This window comes from Hipposideros armiger, unplaced genomic scaffold, assembly GCF_001890085.2.
Source record: "Hipposideros armiger isolate ML-2016 unplaced genomic scaffold, ASM189008v1 scaffold_516, whole genome shotgun sequence".
In the NCBI taxonomy this organism is placed as follows: Eukaryota; Metazoa; Chordata; class Mammalia; order Chiroptera; family Hipposideridae; genus Hipposideros; species Hipposideros armiger.
This window is the reverse complement of record NW_017731866.1, coordinates 823,315-845,231: the sequence shown is the minus strand read 5'-3', so window position 1 is coordinate 845,231 and position 21,917 is coordinate 823,315. Positions and strand designations below refer to the sequence as shown.

General features: G+C 36.4%; 1 protein-coding gene across 11 annotated transcripts in view; it reads right to left on the bottom strand.

Moving 5' to 3' along the window:
- Window positions 1-21,917, bottom strand: part of MLIP (muscular LMNA interacting protein) — a 256,749-nt gene that overhangs the window by 115,525 nt on the left and 119,307 nt on the right. For 9 of the 11 annotated variants that reach the window (XM_019668094.1, XM_019668100.1, XM_019668097.1 and 6 more), the window contains 2 exons: window positions 13,438-15,000; window positions 2,676-2,747 (listed from right to left, as the gene is read on the bottom strand). In XM_019668094.1, coding sequence (XP_019523639.1) covers window positions 2,676-2,747; window positions 13,438-15,000 — 1,635 coding nt within the window. The remainder of the gene's footprint in view (window positions 1-2,675; window positions 2,748-13,437; window positions 15,001-21,917) is intronic. The other 2 variants (XM_019668101.1, XM_019668103.1) reach the window with 2 other exon arrangements.

Here is a 21,917-nt window from a genome sequence, read left to right as displayed (position 1 = left end):
TCAATTTGGAGAAAATCTTGCTTTTAAAAATAGTATTTTTTTTAAATGAATCTGGTTCCTCAATAATTATACTATATCATATAAAACAGAATGTTGCATAAAATGTCAACCCTGACTGGGGCAGGGAAGAAATTGTTGAACTAAGACTTGAATGAAATAGTATGTTAGTTCTTTCTTCAAGGCATTCTACAGCATACACCTGAACAGATTATTATAAAGAGAACCACAGCATCACCCTACCCCTTAATTGTAATGTTCTGTGTGATATTAAAGGGACCTCAGGAAAGTTTCGGTGATTTAAAATATTCCAAATGTTAATTCTTCCCAAAATAGATGAGTTTCTGATGATTATAGTCTTAATTTTCCCACTCAATTCAGAAATAAGTTCCTTTGATTTCAAAAGCATAGAATGAGTTCTATTGTATAAGCAGATGGGTAAACAGCTCGAAATTACCATATTTAGTTTTTTTAAAACTACAACCATGAAAGGGGCCAGACAATATCATTCAAGAAATTTAGTGAAAATGGAAATAAACTCATCAAATCTGGGGATAAGATTTTCATTATTTAAAAATTCTTACAAAGTAAAGTTTGTCATTGAAGAAAACATAACATGGGAAAGCCAGCAAAAAAAACAAAATGTGAAATTATACAAAGGCTGTAAAGCAAAAGCAAACATCATGTCATACCTGTGACCTTTGAACAATTCAAATATTTATGGTCCAAAGACAATTTATCCTAGCCAAGAAAAAATTACCCACATTATTGTTTGTATAGTAATCAATCCTCCCTAGAATAATATGATTTTTAAATTAAGCATCATTTATATTTTTTGTTGTACTAAAAACAAATTTCATTAAAAGTATGCTTTACTCAAAATTAAAAACACAAAACCTCTCCCATATGAATTTGTATTAGGTTAAATATACAGTGATGCCACCATACACATTTATGAAATGGGTCTGTAATAAAATTGGAAAGTAAACTAATGATTCCTCATTTTTAATGACTAATAGATTACAATCTCTAAAATCCATTTAGTTGAAAGAGAGCTGATAGACAGAGATTCTAGAGCCAATGATGACATCCAGCTTTATCTTACAAAAGGCTTTCAAGAAGAATCAACTTATTTTTTTCTAAATGGAAAATTAATGTAGTAATACCACACAGGCACAGGAGAATATGCCAGTTTGGGTGAGATAAGTTTAATGGAAGGACACCATGACACAACAGGCCCCTATTTCTCCTTTTTACCTGGCGGATGAGCGGGGAGAGTTTCTCTCATTTCTGTGAAGGCAGACCTTGTGACCAGATTTCAGAAATTTGTCTCAAATGGGCAGAAGGTCTGTGGTGAGGGAACACTGCTATTATGACTCAGGATAATAATAGGCATTTAGGAGAAGGGGCAACTGGTGAAAGTGCCACTTCCTACAACCTCCTAAAGCTTCCTGCAATCAGCGTGATAGGCTCATGTCTCTTTTAATGAGCTATAAAAGGTAGAAATCCAGAAGAGGAGCTAGAGAAGAAACTGCAGATTTCCCTGTAGCCCAGTGACCCCCCTTCCCCTCAGTTCAAAGCATTCAGATATATAGAGCATAGATTATGGACCACATGTGGATAATTTGCAATTAGTTATTAGTGATATATGACATAATAAATGTTGCCCAATAATGTTCACCAATATGTTACTTAGCATTTCCCACTAACAATTCCTACTTTTTAGTCAAGAGATTATACAAAGGTTTTATTCCTCAGGTCATGCTAAAATAACAAAAACGTAGATTCAGAAGCCAATGATCAAAATACCACCTGGTTGGCAAACATTAACCTTTGACAAATGATAATAACACTATTTGAAATACTGGTTACATAGAAAAAATGGGCTTAATGCACTGAGAGAAATTGCCTAAATAAATATCATAAAAATAGCATATAAAATGAATAATTTCATAGACTTGGTAATTGAGTTCACTTCAATTCTTATATGACCCTCCATTTGGCCTTCATTTAAGCAACTGTAATGTGCTTATTGAACAAGAGGCTTTAATTTAATTTACCTACTGATGCAGAATCCCTGTAATGTTATAATTAATGACTCGGAAAAGCAAAGCGAAAATGCCCTGGAGCCATGTGAAAGCAGCTGGGTCATTGGAAGTGATTTTCGTCCTTCCCCCCCATTCATGGCAGTAGGATTAGTGGCAGATCAGGGTGGATAGAGGTTTAGCCCATGATGGGACCTAAGGGGCTAAGCTGGATACTAGGCTAACATGTTTCTACCCTGTGGAAGATGATATGAATCACCAAGTCTTAACCAAGGTGGCCAGTTGCCCATGTCACACCATTTTAGCTCTACTCTTTTGACCAATGTAAATAGAGGTAGAAGTTTTTGAATATAACAACCATTGAAAATTCCAAAAGACAAGGACCTATCCAAATCTGAATCAAGTTTCCCAGTTGTCCTTGGACTGGACAACTCTAGGCTCATATCTAGCCTCTAGTGATAAATCAATGATGCCTTCAACTCTATTCACCAAGGTGCTTTTATTCCATCATCCTAAACAAAGAGCAGCATTTTATTTCAGTACAGGCAGAACTTTAAAACAAAAATTTTAGAAACTATAACAAAAATAACATTACAATCACAAAATTCGCTCTGCTTTTGAGCCAACACTGACCTTCTGTTCCAAAAGAAATATGTTTGTAGGGATTGCTGCAAAAGCCTTGTAGCTTGACTTGGTCTTGTATTGCTGGAATGAGTAACCAGAAAGCAAGAGTGGAGATGAAAAGGGGAAAGAATATGACATAATTTTAGACTAGTTCTACCAGGTTAAATGACAAGTTATAAAATGAAGAAAAGAGTTATTACGCTTGAACAACTTGCTTATAACAGAAAAATTAGCTCACCATGTTAATATTTTATTAGAATGAGAAACAAAGACATATTGCAGTAAAATATCAGCCTAGGGATTATAGGTAATTATGTGATATATAGTTTCAGAACTTAAAAATATCAATTTCTGCAAAGCTATGTGTAAATTTCTCATTAGCAGCATTCCCTTATAGGAGTACTATTCTATAACTGTGGGGGGAGGTTGCTTGTTTCTCAAAGGAAAGTGGTTCTTCTTTAGTGCCATAATTAACAAATATTATGTTAATTATGTTGAACTCTTAATACATTCTCTTACATCATTCATATAAACAAAGATCAGAATACATAAAATTTAGTAGTGCTTTCAATAAGCAACACACAGAGGGTGCCAAAAAAAAATGTATACACATTTTAAGAAAGAAAAAAACTGTATTAACTATAATACTCAATATATACCAATAATAAAAGATGAATACAAGTCACATTTGACTTTTACAATTACAAGAGGTGTGCAAAGTTACCATCAGCGTCCAGACACTTCTGATTATGGCGAACTACTGCTTGGGCATAGATAACACCTTTTTAAATGTGTACACAATTTTTTGGCACCCCCGATATTTTGAATAGAAGTAATTTCATCAATTTAACTCCAAAATGGAAAAACTAGAATGCTCTTAAATTCATGTTTTAAACTTTATTATCTTCTGCATTTTTTAATACAGTAATGTTAATGAAGCAAACAATAAAGTGGCCTGAGTTTTAAGTAAAACTCAGAGTAATGTAGTTTAGTTTTGTATAGTATCTGGGGGAAAGGGTTGAGAATAAGGAAGTTGTAGAAATCAGGATAATATGCATAATCAAAAGCCCAGTTTTGGTATAGCTCTGAGTCCCAAGCTGCATAATTAAGTTCAAGGCTCCAATTACTTCAGAAGCCCCTGCCTTAGGAAGTTTCCCCAGGAGCTCTGCGTCAGGGAGTAATTGGCACACTGCTCCAAGCTGTCTCAGTCCCTCAAAGACCAAAGGGTTTCCAGAAGATAGGGTAATCCAATCCAATCAAACCTTGAGTTTTAGGGCCCGCCGAGTGGCACGATGGTTAAGAACTGGCTTGGGACACCAAAGGGCCCCGGTTGGGATCCCACATATGAGGGCCAGTGACACTGCCCTCCACAGCTAAGATTCTGAACAACAGCTCAACCTGGAGCTGGGCTGCCGTGATTTGCCAGCGACGGTGTAGGCTGCAGCCCCAGTGGCAATGAGTTGCCATGGGCTACCATGTGTAGCCAGCAGCCAGCGTGAGCGGCCAGCAGCCGCAGTGAGCGGCCGTCCAGAAGCCAGCGACTGATCTGCCTCGCCCAGGAAGAGCGCAATAATGGTGCCAACTTGGGCCAGTGAAGCAACGTCCTCCACAACTAGACTGAAGAACAAAACGACAGCAACTTGTCTGTTCCCCTTCCCCCAATTCCTCAGCGCTGTTCCCATTCCCCAATTCCCCAATAAAACAAACAAACAAACAAACAAACAAAAACCTTGAGTTTTAGGGATATAATTTAAGTAACCTTCATTAAATTGGTGTGTGGAAAGTAAGAGGCTGGCATACTCATTTTCCTTAGAAAGAAGTTGAAGTAAAAATTTAAATGCCAAACCTGGAGGAAGAGTCTCAGGTCCCTTTAAGCCTTAAGTCTCTGTCTTGAACCTGTGCTGCTAAGGTCTCAAGACAACAACACGTTTGGATAAGCATATTTGGACTGAAAATGAAATGCCATGTCTTCAACGGGAATAAGGGCTGACATCTGTACTAGGCAAATTATACACATTGCCTCATTTCATTTTACAGAAGCCCCATAACTAAAGAGTCATTAGAACAAGGAGACGTGATAAGGTCACGTATACTCTTAGGGACTTCACAGCCCAGAAGGAGTGGCAACCGGTTTGGCACTCAGCCTTGCTTGGATCCAGTATCAATACTTTATAATATGTTCTCCCACAGAATATCTAAACAGACAAATAACACAAAATACGACACATCATTAAACTCCATTATAGTTTTATGGATATTTAATTGTAATAACAGTTTCAATAAACAACAATAACTAGCAATCACACGAGCCAGGTATCATTCTAAAAGTTCTAAATGTGTATTATCTCATTTAATTATCACAACAAGCCTATTGGGTAGATACTATTCTATCTCCATTTTGTATATGGAAACTAAAGTGCAGAGATGATAAATCACTTATCTAAAGTCACTAGCTAGTAATTCAGCTAGGATTTGGAAGCAGGCGCTCCAGCTCAACAGTGCACTTATCTGCCATATCACCTTGCCTCTCATTTCAGGATGTATAACCATTTATAATGTTTGTTCTCCTATCTTTAGCTGCCCTAAAGATTATAGTTGGAGAAGCCTGTACAGACAGGTATTTTGTTTTTGTACATATCGTGGCATAAAATCTTAGAATCGGAAGTGATACTGGATGCCATCTGAAGGGTTTAACCCCCTCATCCAAGACATGAATCTCTCTGATCGTCTGTTCAGCCACCACATGAACACTTGCTTACCTCCTAAGGCAGCACAATTAGGTCTAAATGTTTGAACGGGTATAAAATTCTACCTAATATTGAGCCAAAACAAGCTCCCCATTAACTTACTCCATTGGTCCTATTTCTAATGCCTTCGAGTCATGATGCATGCTAAGAACTCCTCTGCATGGTACTTACACTGCTCTTTCCACCAACCCCTCCTTACCAATCCTCAAGTGAAGAATTTCACTCTCCTCATCATTTCCCTCTGTCAATATTCTTTTAAATTTTGAAAAGATGTGTGTTTAACTAGATGTATTTTTAACACAAAGTAGAATATAATCATCACCTCCATGATACTGACAATAAAGCAATTCATGCAATGAAGATGATAATCATTGGAATTGTCTCCTTGGTTTTTGTGGTGAGTTTAGAATATACATGAGAATGCAGCTGGAATTATTTCATATTGTTAGATTACACTGGCTATGATATCATCTAAAATCTCTAATCCTTTCATGTTTTTAACATTTGTTATTGAAATTAAACTGTACCCTGTAGTTATGCTTTTGTTCTTTAGATCCCAAAATAGTACTTTAGGCATTATCTCTATCCAATTTCATCTGACTAGATTTGGTTTGTCATTGTAAACTAAGAAGATAACAATTTTTATGTTATGTCATGAGCCATTTTGGTGGGCATGTCATTTTTATCTTCATTCAAGTCATATACCAGGGATAGGGAGCTATTACCTACTGGGTTCTGCCTATCTGGTGGGCATCAATCAACACTGTAAATCTATGTGGATACAGCAGTTCAACTAATGGATTCATTTGATAAAATATAATATTATCGAGTATCTGCTTTGTGACATGCATTGCTGTAACTATTAGATTCAGAAGTAAATAAAACATACAAAGTCTTTACGCTCTAGAGTTTATGTCCTAATGAATGGAGACTAACTATAAACAAATAAGAAAGCAAAAGAAAAGTCATACAGGGACAAATAATATGCAGAAAATTGAAATAAGGTGATGGAATACAGAGTGACCTTGAGAATGCTTTAGATTGGACACTTGAAACACATGTGAGCTCACAGAAACATGTCATTACACTTCACATATCTCCTTGTTCATGATATTGTGAAAGATATCACAAAAACTAGAAATTAGAAGACATTCAATAAATGTCGGTTGCTTGAAGAAAATGTCTGATGTTCAGTTATAACTATTTTTGTAAACATTCACAAACTAGGAGTATAAGCCATAATTTTCAGAATTTACCTTCCACATTTTTGGGTTTTTTTTAAGTGGAACATATGGCTTGCTTCTTTTTTTCTGGCCAATCTCTTATTTCCCATCATTTACAATAGTTTTGCAATAGAAGTAGAAATTTCATCTGTTTTGAGATACAATTTTTCTAGGCCAGGAAATATGAACTTATTTAGAGCAACTAGGTGATCTTTCTAGACCCTCATCTATCTTAGGCTTTATGCATCTCTAAGACATATATAGCCTTTTCCTTTCAATCTGAAAATTATTCTTATTGCCATAAGTGATATGTTTTGGGTTCACTATATTTCCCCTGGGTTCTCTTAAAAATACTCTAATTTGAAACATATTTCTTCAGCATTCCAAGTCTTCCAGGTATTAAACCAAATTCATTGGTTTCCTTTTTCTTTGTTTAAAATTACAAATCACCCTAGTCAATGTAATTATAACTTGAATAATAGACTGCAGTATTACAGGCCGGAATCACCATCAGCTAATCATAGACAGTTGAACTGACCAACCTTACCTTAAATCTAGCAAAAAATTTAATGATACTTATCATATCTCTCTAATTTGTAATCTGTGTTTCAGTCAACATTCAACAAATATGTCTTAAACATCCGTTACATGACAGGTGCAAGGCAAAGTTTTGGTGTAGAAAGGGAAATGGTATTTTAGTACATAAGTTTATCAGAGTTAATCTTATTTATAGGCAATGCTAGATACCGTGACATAAATCCTGGATGTGAAGGTGGAGATAGCAAGAACACACTGTTCCCCTTAAGAAAATTTCCCACTACTATCCTATCCACTATTGCTGATGCCTAAAATTCCATCACAGTTTTTATTAATAAAGACTCAAAGTGATACATATAAGTTGCCTTGAGAATCAGGGATTTGAACTCACAATTACACTTTAATGGTGGAACATCAAACTATATAAACAAGAAGACAGAACCCTGATGAAGAGCCTCCCTACTACCATGGCTAATTCCTCCTTCCAGAAGCATCCAGAAGCAAAGATGAGAGCATCACTTTAAATAAACACTTACTGCTCCTCAGTGACCATGTCTGCACTGCCTGAGTCAGGATCTCCCTCAGATGAAAGTTCAATCCAAGTCCTGATCCAATTCACAGAAGGAGATTGCTCCGATAACTCCCTTACATCTAGACTACTGGCAAAGCATAATCTCTATAATGATCCTGATAACTGAAGTGGTGGGGGGAAGGGAAGGATATAAAAAATGGCTACAGACCATGGCTGGCAGAGAAGAGTACAGCAGTAGCTACTCAGAAAACTTCCCAACTCTCTTCCCAGGACCCCTTTCCATGGCTGATTTATCTTTTTGTATTTCTTGCACTCAAAATGTATGGCATTTATTTCATTGCATTACAATATTTTGCCCTCCCTATTAGCCTAATACGTCTTTTAGAGGAGAGATTTTTATATCATTTCCAACACATAATACCAACCTGGCAAAGAACAGATGTTCAGCAAATATTTGTTGACTTAAATTGAAGTATTTAATTGAAAATTACAATAAAATTCGGAGGACATAAAAAAATTTAGTTCCTCATCCACTATTCAAGTCTTAGACAAGGTTGACTACTTAGAGACCCTGCTACCTTCCAAGCATGCCCTGAAGGTATTTTCAATATATTACGTTTCTAAAGTCATCTTCTTTCAATGATATAAACTTTCAAGATTTGAACTCATGACCTTGAATCACTGTTTTTTTTTCTTTCAAAATCTCTTAAAATCCCTCTCAATTAAAATGCAAATACTCCTCAAGGGATGAAGAAGAAGATGCTTTGGTTAATCATTGATACTTGAGTGTAAATCATTGCTAAGATCAACTCAGAAAAGCTAGCTAGAGAGAATCAAAGGGGATGGGGCACAGCATTGGTTAGTATAGAGATGGAAGTGACAGATAGCAGGGATGGGAAAATCAAGAAAAATCTAGACTCCCCAGAAAGGCACCAAGAACTTTGTGGGGGGGAGGGGGGGAGAGGAGAGTAAAAGAGAAGGAAGTGGGATAAAAGGAAGAAATTATTTATGTCTAGTTTTACCATTTTACATATGGCTGGCTCTAAAAATTGCTGAAAGTTGGTTACTCTACCTACAAAATATATACAGAAATATTATCTTCTCCTTCACTTCTGTAATCTCACTGGAGCCACCATCACTTGCCTAGATTGTTGCAACAGCCTCAGGTGGCCTTACCTCCCCTCTCACCCTCTCATAGTCTGTTCTAAACACTGCAGCCAGCTAGATAAAACTGTGCCAATTATCTATTTAAACCCCTCCAATGGCTTCCAGTCTTTCTCAGATTAAAAATCAAAGACTTCGAGGAAGTGGCCTACAAGACCTCATAGAGCCCAACTTCCAGTTACATCTCTGACAATCTCAACTTCCCCTCACTCACTCCACTCTTGCTACACTGGCTCCCCTATCAGTTCTTTGTAACTGCCACGCATTCTCTGGCCTCAGGCATTTTTCCTGACTATCCTCATGTATTTGTGTGTCACCTTCTGAAAGAAGCCTATCTTAAATGCCCAATATGATTTGTGACACCATCCCTTGCCCTGCCATACTTTTCTCCATGTCTCATATGACTTTCCAACACATGAGAAAAATTTACTAATTTGACTGGGTGATTGGTGACTGTTTCTCTTCCACCACAGAATATAAACTTTCTGTGAACAGGCATTTTTGCAATTTTATTTGTTGCAGTATCCTTAAAACTTAGAAAAGTGCCTTGCACATAATACGCACTCAATGCATTTTTATTGAATGATTTGTTTGAACCCAGATTAACTATTTTAGCTAACAGAGAGGTACATTTAATATTGTTCATTTCCCAAATTACATATAGATCAGTAGAAATGGAGAAAGTTACATAGAGACAGTTGCCACCAAGTTTCCAGTGTCGTGTATTTGGAAATATTTTGATGCCTTAAAGGAATGAGAGCTTATTAATAAAACACCAGCCATAACACTTCAAGAAAAACCAAAAAGCTTCCAACCAATTCCTTGAACATGTTATGTGTCTAATAACTATAAGGCCAGGGCATGCATGCCACAGGAGCGCCTAAAGTCAGGAAAGAAGCTCAAACCATCTTTGGCGAGTGACAAAATATATGAGGTTTTGATGTAATGGCCACCCCAAATTCCTATATGGAACACTATGATAACTTACTAGGAGACAATTTAAACTGTTTCATAAATGAAAGCAAAATATATTGGAATCCAAATACAACTCCATGGATTAATTTTTGATATTCAGACTTTCGCAAAGGGAAAAACCATCTCAGACTAACATAGATGTTGATCAAAGCGTAGCCTGAGCAGCATTCAGGGAGATGTCCCTCGTGTGTAGGGCCATGATCATAATGTGAAATAATAATTTTACCTACATCTGAAACTAAAATAGATCAAACTAATGCAAACAGACTCAGAACCTTAAGATTGGATCTATGAAAAAGAAACACTAAACATACTTCATATCTGAATTTAGCTCAGCATACTTTAGCTGTTCCATTTTATTTTAATATCAAAAGCCAGCAGGGCTCAGACTTTGAACTAATACCCTTCAAGCAGTCATGTTTTAATTTGATGGTCATTTGTATTCCAGGACCTCTTTCCTTTTGGGATCTGGCACCAAGTGAAACTGATTTAAATCTGAAGCTCTTTGACTTAAAAAAGATAGCCCTGTGTTTGAATTAACACTGCAGTGGAAGGAGCAAGACAAAACACAATCCATAAAAGCATATAAATTCTTTGATATCCCAAAGCTTTTATCTATCTCCTCCTATCAACCTATAAAAAAATCATAGCAACTTAAAGAAAACTACTCAAACATCAAAAGAAATGGGGATAAGATGTATCTATTCCAACATCCATTTTAATGAATTTTTGATACTCAAGTTACAATTTCTGCAATTAATAGTGTGCAATAAAAAATTATGTAGACTGACTTTTACCTGGAGAGATAATAACAGGAAGCAAGGAAGAAATAAATAAAGAACAGCATGTCTCCAAGAACGACTATTTTTGCAGAAGTTATAAATTTTACCCATTATAAGAAATATATTTTACTGTTCAAAGCAACAGATTAAAGTTAGATAAATTATAATCATTCTTTATATTTTCATATTCTATGTATATCAAATTTATCATGCAGCTCTATAAGCTTGAATTTTAACTTGGAAATAAAGAATATAAAACAAATGATGAAAATTCTTCAATATTGGGAGCAATAAGTGAGCTGTGGAATAACATGTCTTCAACAAACTTGGTTTTAGGACAAAAAAGGAATTGACTTTATAAAAAGCCCCTGGGGCCAACCCTCTCTTCCAACTCTCGTAAAACAGGACAAAACATGAATGAATGAAGCAAAGTGAACCACAAACAGAAACACTTTGAAATAGCCTCTGGAGTAAAATCACTTTCCACAAAGGTAATGAATAATTTAAGTGTATAGCAGTATGGTTTAAGAAATAATTATGAATAAATTCAGGACATGGTAATGTTTAGAATACCAGCTGGTTTTTTTTTAATACACCACAAATGAATTCCATAATCATACATATGTATTGAAAGGATAATCATCAAGTTATTCAACCTTAAATAAATAAGATTTTCTAATTTAGAATTACAGAAAGTGATTTTCTACACCCCATTTGTTTTCAAAGTTTAAAATACAAAGACTTTAATAATATCTAAAAATACATGTTTTAAATGACCCAAATAATATATAAATTAATAATTCTGACAATTCCTATTTCATAATAATGATGATTTCCTTCATGAGAATTATTAAATAAGGCTAAATGATAATTAACATGAGTTTTTGTTCCATAGCAATAAAGCATAGTAATAAAGAACAGGGCTTCTAGAATCAGTAGACTTAAATTAATATACACGTCAGCTTTGCCAATACAAGATATCTGATCTGGGCTAGTTATTCACTGAACTTCACTTTCTTGGGAGTGTAAAATGGAGAAAATAATATTACCAATCTCATAAGGTCATAAAAATTAACTGACATAGTCCTTTCTAATTAAGTTTTAACTATTCTGCATAACTATTAGGCTATTTCTTGACTCACAGAGAGTATTTGATATATGTTACTATCATTACTATTATCACAATATGATGATAGGCCAACCTTCTTATGTCTCCACATATATTCCCCTGGAATCACTTTCTGTATATTTGGTCAGTTTGTTTACCATTTCTGAAATACTAACTCCTTTCCTCTACATTAAGATAAACACTAAACATTTCCAACAGGTCTGACATTTATAATAACTTCCCTCGCTAACCATATCTCAATAATATTTCCATTATATCAAATGCAGTGAACAAATATATATGATCTATATTATACTATGTTACTATGTCCTTGTACTTGTTTTCTACCTTTATTGTAGATTTAATAACTCTATATAGCTTTTTCCACATTACATATGTATGTTTATTGTAGATTTAATAACTCTATATAGCTTTTTCCACATTATATATGTATGTTTTTTTCTGCTGAACAGAATTTTTTTAGACAAAAAATTCTTATTTTCCTTTAACACACACACACACACACATCTCAAAAAAAAGCATACAGGTGTTTAATGAACGCTTTCTAAGATTAATTATATTGCAACATCATTAACAAGAGCCTGTGGTTTTTTATCTTTCCCATCTTAAGCTCATCTTTCAAACAGTGACAGAGTTTAACACAATCTCCATGGAACTTGGAAGCTCTAAAACCGTGTTATTTCAATGCACCAAACCAAAAATCCCAGTTCCTTCCTAACACAGGCATTTTCATAATTTTATTTTATTTATAAACTATGACCAATTTCTGGGTGTATAAGATCCACATTCTAAATTATTTGAGAATAGTTCGGAAGCTGGCAAGCTTTACAACAAAGTTGCCTTCCACCATAAGAAAACAACTCTAAGGGTCACTCCTTCAAGTATTTCCCTTCTATTAAAATAAATGCCAGTTCACACCTGTGTTCAATGAGTGGCTTCAGAGCAATTAAAAGCCAATATCTCTCCTCTTAATTCTGATTCCTTATCCCCAGCCTGTCTATTCTTTCTGTATTTCATAATTACTAAGTTTTTAGCGTTTATTGTAAATTAAATAATTTTCACATACAAAGGACATTTCTATTCCCTTTTACCCTATATGCATATAGCTAAATCCACATTGATTTCGCTTGAGGTATAGGGAGCAATAAAGAAATCAACCTGATGGAAGGGGAAGAAAGTTAATAGTTATAAATGAATGATGGCAAAGAAAATAGAAAGTTTTCCAATTGGGTTGGCAAGAACATGGGCCTAGATCTAAGTTAATATTCCACTTTCCACCAACCCTTTCTACTATTCTATCAGTACAGGATAATAGGCTCCATATTATTAAAAAATTAGAAGTGTATCATATTTCCAAATCGCAACTAGCGGCTTTAAATTCCATCTCTGGGATCAATGATATATAACTCGTATTATGCCTGAAGCTATAACTATAAGAAGTCACCATAAGAGGAGGATTTACAAAATCAAAGCGTTTTACAGAAACATGCACAATTTTAGAGAGATTATAATTCATCTTCACGTTCAAATAAAACAAATCTTAGAGCCTCTTGCACTTTCTCTACCTCCTTGGAGGAGCACAATGAATGTCAGAATTATTTATCTTTTTCCCCTGGGGGGAAAAAAAAAGATTCTTCCATATTTCAAAAAACCGCATGCACCATGCAACGTGCAAAAGATACCTTGGGTGTCTTATTTTCAAGGCCTGTTGGCATGGATAGTGCACAAGGTGAAATCAGCTCCTTGGTTCTTGTTAGAGAGATGGGAGGTGATGGGGTTGAAACAGATGACCTGTGGTCGGACCCGGAGCTTTCAGATCTCCCAAGTCGCGAAGGCAGGGTACCACCGCCATGTGGGTGCAGTGCTGAGGGACTGAGCTGGAGCGCCTGGGCGGGAAGATTAGCGTGAGGGAGAGGGGACGACCCCAATTTGGGTAGAGAGGCAGAGCTAGCACTAGAGACAGAGGCTGAAGGGTTCTGCCCCGGGCCAGATAGCTGTGCAGATGCTCTCTGGGATCTGTTTATCAGGTGTGAAAGAGCTGGGGAAGGACAGAAACATTTCTCTGGAGACGAGAGTGCAGCTCTTCGGTTAGTGGGAAATTCAGAAGATAATGGAGAGGAAGCTGATGTAGAGGGATACGTGTAAATACTCCGGGGCTTTTCGGAACCCCCGAGGTCAGCATCCCTTTTGCCCTTCCAAGAAAAAGAAGAAAAGCTTGGTGGGACAGGAGGAAGACCTGTAGGACTCGGTGCATCTGTGTGCAGCAGGGAGAACGTTGGATAGCTCTTCAAAGAAGTGGGCGATGCTGCTGTTTTCTCTACATTCAAAGAAACCAGGCTGCTACTGACATGTTCGGTGGGAGAAGGGGAGGGCGCCTGGGAAAGGGGAGCAGATTTGCTCTGAAAAGGCAAGTGAAAGGGTTGCTGGCTAAGGTCGGGAACCTGGTGCTGCCTTTGCTCTGGAGACCCGGCTCTCAGTGAGCAACTCGAGAGAGACTTTTTAGGTGTGGGTGAGGTTTCCTTTGCTTTTTGATCGAGTGTAAGCGTGGAAGAAGCCAGGGAGTTGAGAGAGAAAGTGGGACAGGACGCAGGGGAAAAGGGCCTCTGGTGAGAAGGGTCTGACCTGAGGAGGGCAGTGAGAAAGGAAAGCCGGGAGGGCACTGAGGATTTCACCCCTGCCTTGGAAAGATTTCCACTAGATGACACTTGGCTACAGATAGTGGAAGAAGAGCCGTGGAAAGAGGAGGGAAAGGGTTTGGGGCTTGGAGAGAGTGAATGCATGACAATACGGACTGGTATGTAGGAGGCTGGATTGGACTTCAGAGAAGCACCGGAGGAGCGTGAAGGAGAAGAGGTTCTCAGACTTTCTCCGGGGGTAGGGACACGCGAGGTTAACGATGCCGTGTTCTTCAGCACTTCAGATGTCAGTCCAGGCTTTTGCTCGGCGGCACTGGGGCTGGATAGCTTAGGACCCGGTAACTGAGTGGAGTGGGGAAACTGCAGCGTCGAGAAGGTACCCTTCGATGCAGAAAAGGGTGAAGAGTGAGCAGAAGTTTGAAAATACGTAGCTGATTCCTCCACCAAAGCCCCACCGACATCCAGCCTCCTAGTGTGGAACTCCTCTAGCACAGAGGCTCCGTCGAGGTTAGCTGGGCCAGGTGGTGTTTTCGGATTAGTTGGAGACACAAAGGAGAAAGCAGGTGGTTTACAGGCAAGCTGCTCAGAGGTAGTGGAAGAAGAAGTTAACTAGAGGAAAGAGAAATAGACAGATTGTAATAGGATGTTATTTGTGGAACTATCAAAATAGTCTTGGCATTTGCGTGTTTATGCCCACAGTCCTATTCATTTACAACAAAGGAGGCCCCTTAAAACTCCATTAAAAAATGGAAGAAACTCTGCTTTGCTAATGAGACATTGTTTTGAATTTCAAATAAAATATAAACTGTGACGTATTGTCTACTATAGCTCACTTATTCCCCAGAATGAACATTAACATTAAATTGTATTTACATATTAACACTTGGAAAATAGTTCAGTGACAAAACCTACAATAGTTCTCATAATTTGGGATTCTGTAATTTGAAAAAAAATTAAATTATGGTCAATATAAATTTCAAAATTCACTTTGGAAAATAGTTTTCTTCCATTGTAAGAATATAAACCATAACACAATAATGACTATAATCCTTAAAAAATTTAGCATACTTCACATGTTTAAAATTCTAAAAACTTGGACTACTCCTATATATTGTGAACCTGAAAAAAATGCCCAGAATTCAAAAGATGCAGCACCCAATATCAACATAGTATGATAAACAAGGAGAGAGAAAGCAAAGTCTAAAACAGAGACAGAGTTTTAGCTTACAAAAAATATTTTCCCTAATTATTTGCCAGGATGAACATATAACAAACAACTTGGTTATGCTGAAAGGAATACATACTCTTTCATATCAAGAGAAGCCAGAGTAATCTGCCGGAAACAATGCAGCCCACCAATCCGCATCAAATTAAAAAATAATAATAAAGAAATAATGTATTATTTTTCAAAGAAGCTAGGGACAGCCTGTGAAATAACTGGGTGCATGTATTCTTGTGCTATTTTAAATATCACCCAGGATTTTAAAACAAATACTGAAAGTTTAAGTGATTCTGAAGCCAAATCTTTTAAACAGAGGTTTCCTTTCAAAATTATAGATTTTATTCCATCAATCCATAAGAGAAAGAAAGCTATTTGTGTGTAATAAAGAATTTAGAGAATTAATGAATATTTATTTATTAAGTGATTTTATATGCATTTTTATTTTTTTGCATTACAAAGCAGGAAAATGTATGACCATAGTAATTAACAACAACAAAAAAATCACTGAAGGAATAAAGAAATTTCAAGTCTCTGTAGGTTGCCTTGTTTCTTGCTATGCCACAGCTTTTGGAAAAGAATTTTGTAAATTAATAATAACAGCCACAAAAATCCCATTACCTTTTTAGTCATGCTATTAAATAACTTCAATTTATATGACAAAGTCATTAATTAACCCTGATTATCCACCAAAGTATCATGTTCAAATCATAGGGCTGCAACTTTAAGGGTCTCATTCAAAGGAAAAGACTGTTTCCCCCAACTTACTTAAGAGAATGGCTTCTAATTACCAAACTCTCTACTACATTAAGTCATATTTTACCTAATATAAGTAATTCATAATTTTATTATACTTTTCAACAGTTGATTATTGAAGAACTTCTAAGAGAAAAATTCAAAAGTCTAAGAATGTTTATTATGTTTGTATTAATTTTAATATAATTTTTATCATATTTTCCTATTCAATATATTAATATGTATTTGTAATACATTAATTTCTAATTTGCAAATACATCCTGATGGTATCCTAATGTATACTAATATAAAAATGTGGCAGCATATTTTTATAAAATTCCCAGGAATGAAGAGTGCATTGTTTAATGAAAAAGATTCATTTTCCTATCATTAATAAGTATTTAAAATGAGGAGCTAAGGAAATAAATAATTTTATGCAGAAAGAAAGAATGATAGCTGTCAAATGCTCAGTCGAGTAGCTCAGACTAGGTCCTTCATTTTACCTTTTCCCTGTAAATCCCTTACTAGGGGTTTACATCAACTTCTCTATTGATGTCTACAAATTACTTTCATCCCTTCATACTTTCCCATTAATAACTCCTGTGCTATATCCTACATTTGGTAATGACGCTCTAATCCCTTCTCCCTCAAACCTGTTCTGCTTCTTCTCCACTATTTATTTCTAACCTGATCTTTGTTGATTCCTTTGCCTCAAACATCTCTCAGAGCTACCCCTATCTGTGTTCTCCAATCCCCAGCCATCTTTTGAATCCTTGAGCCCCCTTACCACATACCTCCTCCAAAGTCATTCTCAAAACTCTGAAAGATTATCCTGAACTCTGGAATACATTCACAACAATCTCAGTAACAGAGGATGCTTGTAATGCTCTGTTGTCATCAAGTGGACAATCTCAATCCTAAATCTACTCTTGCCAATATGCTCGACACCTGAAACTAATATTAAATAATAATATTAAATGTCAACTATAATTATAAAAACAAGTCATGGGAATGTAAAGTGCAGCACAGGGAGTATAGTCAACAATATTATAATAACTATCTATGTAGAGTGTCGATGGGTAATAGGCTTACTGGGGTTATCTCTGGGAGGTATATAAATATCTAATCATTGTGTTGTTTTATATACTTGAAACTAATAAAAAAAATCACCTTCTCCTACCATGAATCCAGTTTTATTTTTGTCAAAATTCTAACCTTATTATGTATAGAGCAGTATACATTTCAGCTTTTTCAAAATGGGGCAAAAACCTAATCATGTAGGAACTAGTTCTGTTTCTAATAGTTGATTGCTATTTAATATAGAAAATGAAAAGTATCTGTAATTACCAATAAAAGAAAAGCTAAAACCTTAAGAAAATCCATTAAAAAAAGTAAATAAATCTGCCCTTGGATCCTGTAATAGAAATCATCAGTTATTTCAACAACCAATCTCTATTGTGGAGCTGCCTTGCAATTTTAGTCCATCTAAATTGAGTGCTCTCATATATATATTCATTTTTTCCTAATGTGTCTATAAGGTATCAAAGCGTCTGAAAAAAAGCTAAAGCTACCTGATCTGCCCTTACCTGATGTTCTAAATTTTGACAGCACCAGATGTGGGTCCCACATAGTTGTGCCTTTCTTCCTGAATCTGTACAGTCATGAAAGGGAGAAACTCTAGATTCCCCTCTGTCCTCACATACAATCATGATATGATGGAAGCTTGGCCTCCTAAACTTACCTGTGGATTGGTTTTCTTCTACTTGTAATAAATACCAGTAGGCAGATTCTCAGCCTTTCTTACCTGGACAATTTATTGGGTTGTTGGAAAAATCATTATGTATTTTTTCTATGTTTTTCATTGCAAAAATGCATCATGACTTTTCCAACAACCCAAAAAATAATATTTCTGGTATTCATACCCCTAGTTGCACCCCATTCAACCTATCATCAGGTTGATCTACTAAAAATCTGATCAAAGTACACCTAAACTCAAGATGTCATCAATAATTTCTGTTCTACCATGAACTAAAGATCTTTCCTTCATGATTGAGCCCTCTGTTGCTACCCAATCTCATCTCACTCATCTGCTATTTTGCACTTTAGGTTTCAGTCATACTTTGTTCAATCTCAACCTTCTTACCAGTATTGTCAACATTCTAGCCATCTTGTTCTTTTACAAACTCACTCGGCAAATCTTCAGTCTTAAATCATTCCCACCAATTGCCATTATGTTCCTAGACCTAGTCTACTTAAAGCTGCTATTAAAACATTTAACACAATCTGTTGATTGGAGGGGCTGTTGAACTTAATTTATAAACTTGTTCTGTACAAGGACACCAGGTGAAAGTGGGGCCAAACTTCCTTGTACATGTGCAGAAGGGTACATTCTCTAATCTACATGGAAGTTGCATGAGACACTGTGGATTGGTATCATTATGAATTTAAGGTCTATAGTCTCATCTGGGGCCTGTACCTCTCAGCATTTTTGTTGGTTGTTTTGGGGTTTTTCTTTTTCTTTTGTTTGGACCTCCTGTTCTGACTGACAGATCTTCCAAAAAGTTAACATTCTCCACCATTCCCTCATTCAATTCCACAGACAACCTAGATTCTTCTTCTCCAAGGAAAATTGAGATTACTGAGAAAATCCAAATTTTCTAGATCTATTCTCATTTCCTTCCCTTTATTCTAAGGAAAATTATGACTTTTCATTTTTTTAAAAGGTAAATTTTCTCTACATACTCTGAATCACAGCAGCTCCTGCATTCTCAGGGGTCACATTTCATCAGTTATCCACCTCTGTCATGTATTCATCCTTCTTCTTTTTTCCTAGTTCTCTCATCCATACATATACCAGGGGTTCCAACAAAATGTATACAAGTGGACATTTTGGTCAACGTTGCTCAAGCAGTAGTTTGCTGTAATCAGAAGTGTCTGGATGCTTATGGTAACCACTTTGAGCACCTCTTGTAATTACAGAAGTCAAATGTGACTTGTATTCATCTTTTGTTATCAGTATATATTGAGTATTACAATTTTAATACATTTTTCCTTTCTTAAAATATGTATACATTTTTTGGCACCCTGTGTGTGTGTATTATATAAAATATATATAATAATATATGTAACATTAACACACATTTATTATTATATTTTAAAGACTCGAAGGATTCTGCTTCATATATATGTGTGTGTATATATATTTTGTTATACATATTATACACACACACACACACACACACACACACACACACGAAGCAGAACCCTTCCAATCTTTAAAAACATAATAATAAATACTATGTAGTGGATTGTAAAAATGACCACCATTCTCTAGCTTTTTCATTAAAAAGGCCAAGTCCTTTTCCTCACCCCTTAATCTCAACTGGCCATATAATTTATTTTGGCTACTGAGACATTAATAAATGTGATACAAGAAGCAGTGGCTAGAAAAGCACTGTGCATTGGAGCTCACTGGCTTGCTAAGTGTGAAACACTGCCATGATGTGAATGAGCCTAGGCTAGTTTCCTGGAAAATTCAAGACCACATCTCAGCTAACCAGCCACCAGACAGCTAACCACCTACCAGCCAACCCAGCAGCCAACTGAAAACACATAAGTGAACCACAGTAAAGATTAGCTGAGCCTGACCCAGATCTGCAGGACCACCCAGCTGAACCTGGCCAAATTGTTGACTGCAGGGTTTTGTTTTATTTTGTCTTTTTGTTTTTTGGGGTTTTTTAGCTAAAAAAAAAGGTTGTTGTTTGAAAACACTAAATTTTAGCATGGTTTGTTAAGCAGCAAAAGCTAACTGAAACCATATGTACACACATAGTCTAAGATCTTTATGGATCCCATCTTCCCCATAGGTACAGGCCCATGTTGTCCTCTTGGCAGTCACCTTTGTACCATGCAATTACTGAACTGATTTCCTTCTTGTGGCCAAAACACCCTAAAGTGACTTCCCAGGATCACACTCCTGTATAATCCCCTCCTCTTGAGTATGGATGGAAACTGTGACTTGCTTCCAATAGAACCTGGCAAAAGTGAAAGGATTTTGCAGATATAATTAAAGTCCCTAACCAGGTGACTATAAGTTAATCAAACAGGAGACTATCCTATGTGGGCATGACCTAATCGAGTGAGTTCTTTAAAAGAGCATCAAAAGGTTAGAGATTAAAGTGGCACAGACTCTCTCTATTGCCACTACAAGCGACAAGCTGCCATGAATTCTACGCCCTCAGAGAGGTGAATTCTGTCAATAACCTAAGGAGCTTAGAAGCGGACCTTCCCTAGTAGAGCCTAAGAGGTAAAAATGCAGCCTGACACATTGATTTCAATATTGGTAGGTGCCCAGGCAATGAACCCAGCTCAGCTATGCCCAGACCCCTGCTCTACAGAAACCAGGAGAAAATAAACAGAACAACAATTTTTTTAAGCCAGTAAATTTGTGGTAACCTGTTATACATAGCAGTGGAAAACTGATACACTTCTCACTGGCTTCTAAACAGTTATTCCTCCTTACTCTCCCACAGAAACTGTTATCACCAATGTCAACAATGATTTATCTTTTCCTAAACCAACAGGCACTTGAATCCCTTATCTTTACTGATTTCTCTCTCAAATCTGACACTTCTAATCTCTCCCCCTTTTTCAAAACTGTTTTTTTCTGTGGCCTCTATTTCATCACTCTGTCTTAATTTATTTCTTAACTTTTGATGAGTCATTTTCATATTCCTTCTCTTCTTATATGTTGGTATTTCTCTGCTATTCCCAGAAATGCCCAGACACTGCTTGCCTGCCCAGAAAACTTGTACTTATCCTTTACATTTCAGCTCACACAATCAGAACCTTTCCTGGTGTTCGAGGCTGATGTAAGTGTCGTCTTCCTATATTTTGAATTGTTTCTTGAATGTGTTACCTTTCATTGTCATTGTTTATGGGTGCATCTGTTTTTGAAGTTCCTTAAAGGTAGGTACTGCACCTTTTAAAATTTATTTCCCTTGTGTCTAGTGCATGGCCTATTATCTTCATGTAGGAATAAAAAAGCAAAGCATCCAATAGAATATGAGGTCTGACAACTATGCTCGCAAACTCATCCTAGAAAAAGTGCTACATACCTCATTGCTGAATATCACTACAGTAACCTTTGAAAGCTATGCACTGATGCCAGCACCCAGTCCACCCTTCAAAGCAATTTTGGAACTCTTTTTCTGGAATGGTTATCAGAGCTATCGTCATATTACCCTTGATGTCCTGAATGTCATCAAAATGTCTTCCTTTCAATATTTCCTTTATCTCTGGGTACACAAAAAAGTCATTGGGGGCCAGATCAGGTGAGTAGGGAGAGTGTTCCAATACAGTTATTTGTTTACTGGCTAAAAACTCCCTCACAGATAGTGCTGTGTGAGCTGGTGCATTGTTGTGATGCAAGAGCCATGAATTGTTGGTGAAAAGTTCAGGTCGCCTAACTTTTTCATGCAGCTGTTTCAGCACTTCCAAATAGTAAACTTGGTTAACTATTTGTCCAGTTGGTACAAATTCATAATGAATAATCCCTCTGATATCAAAAAAG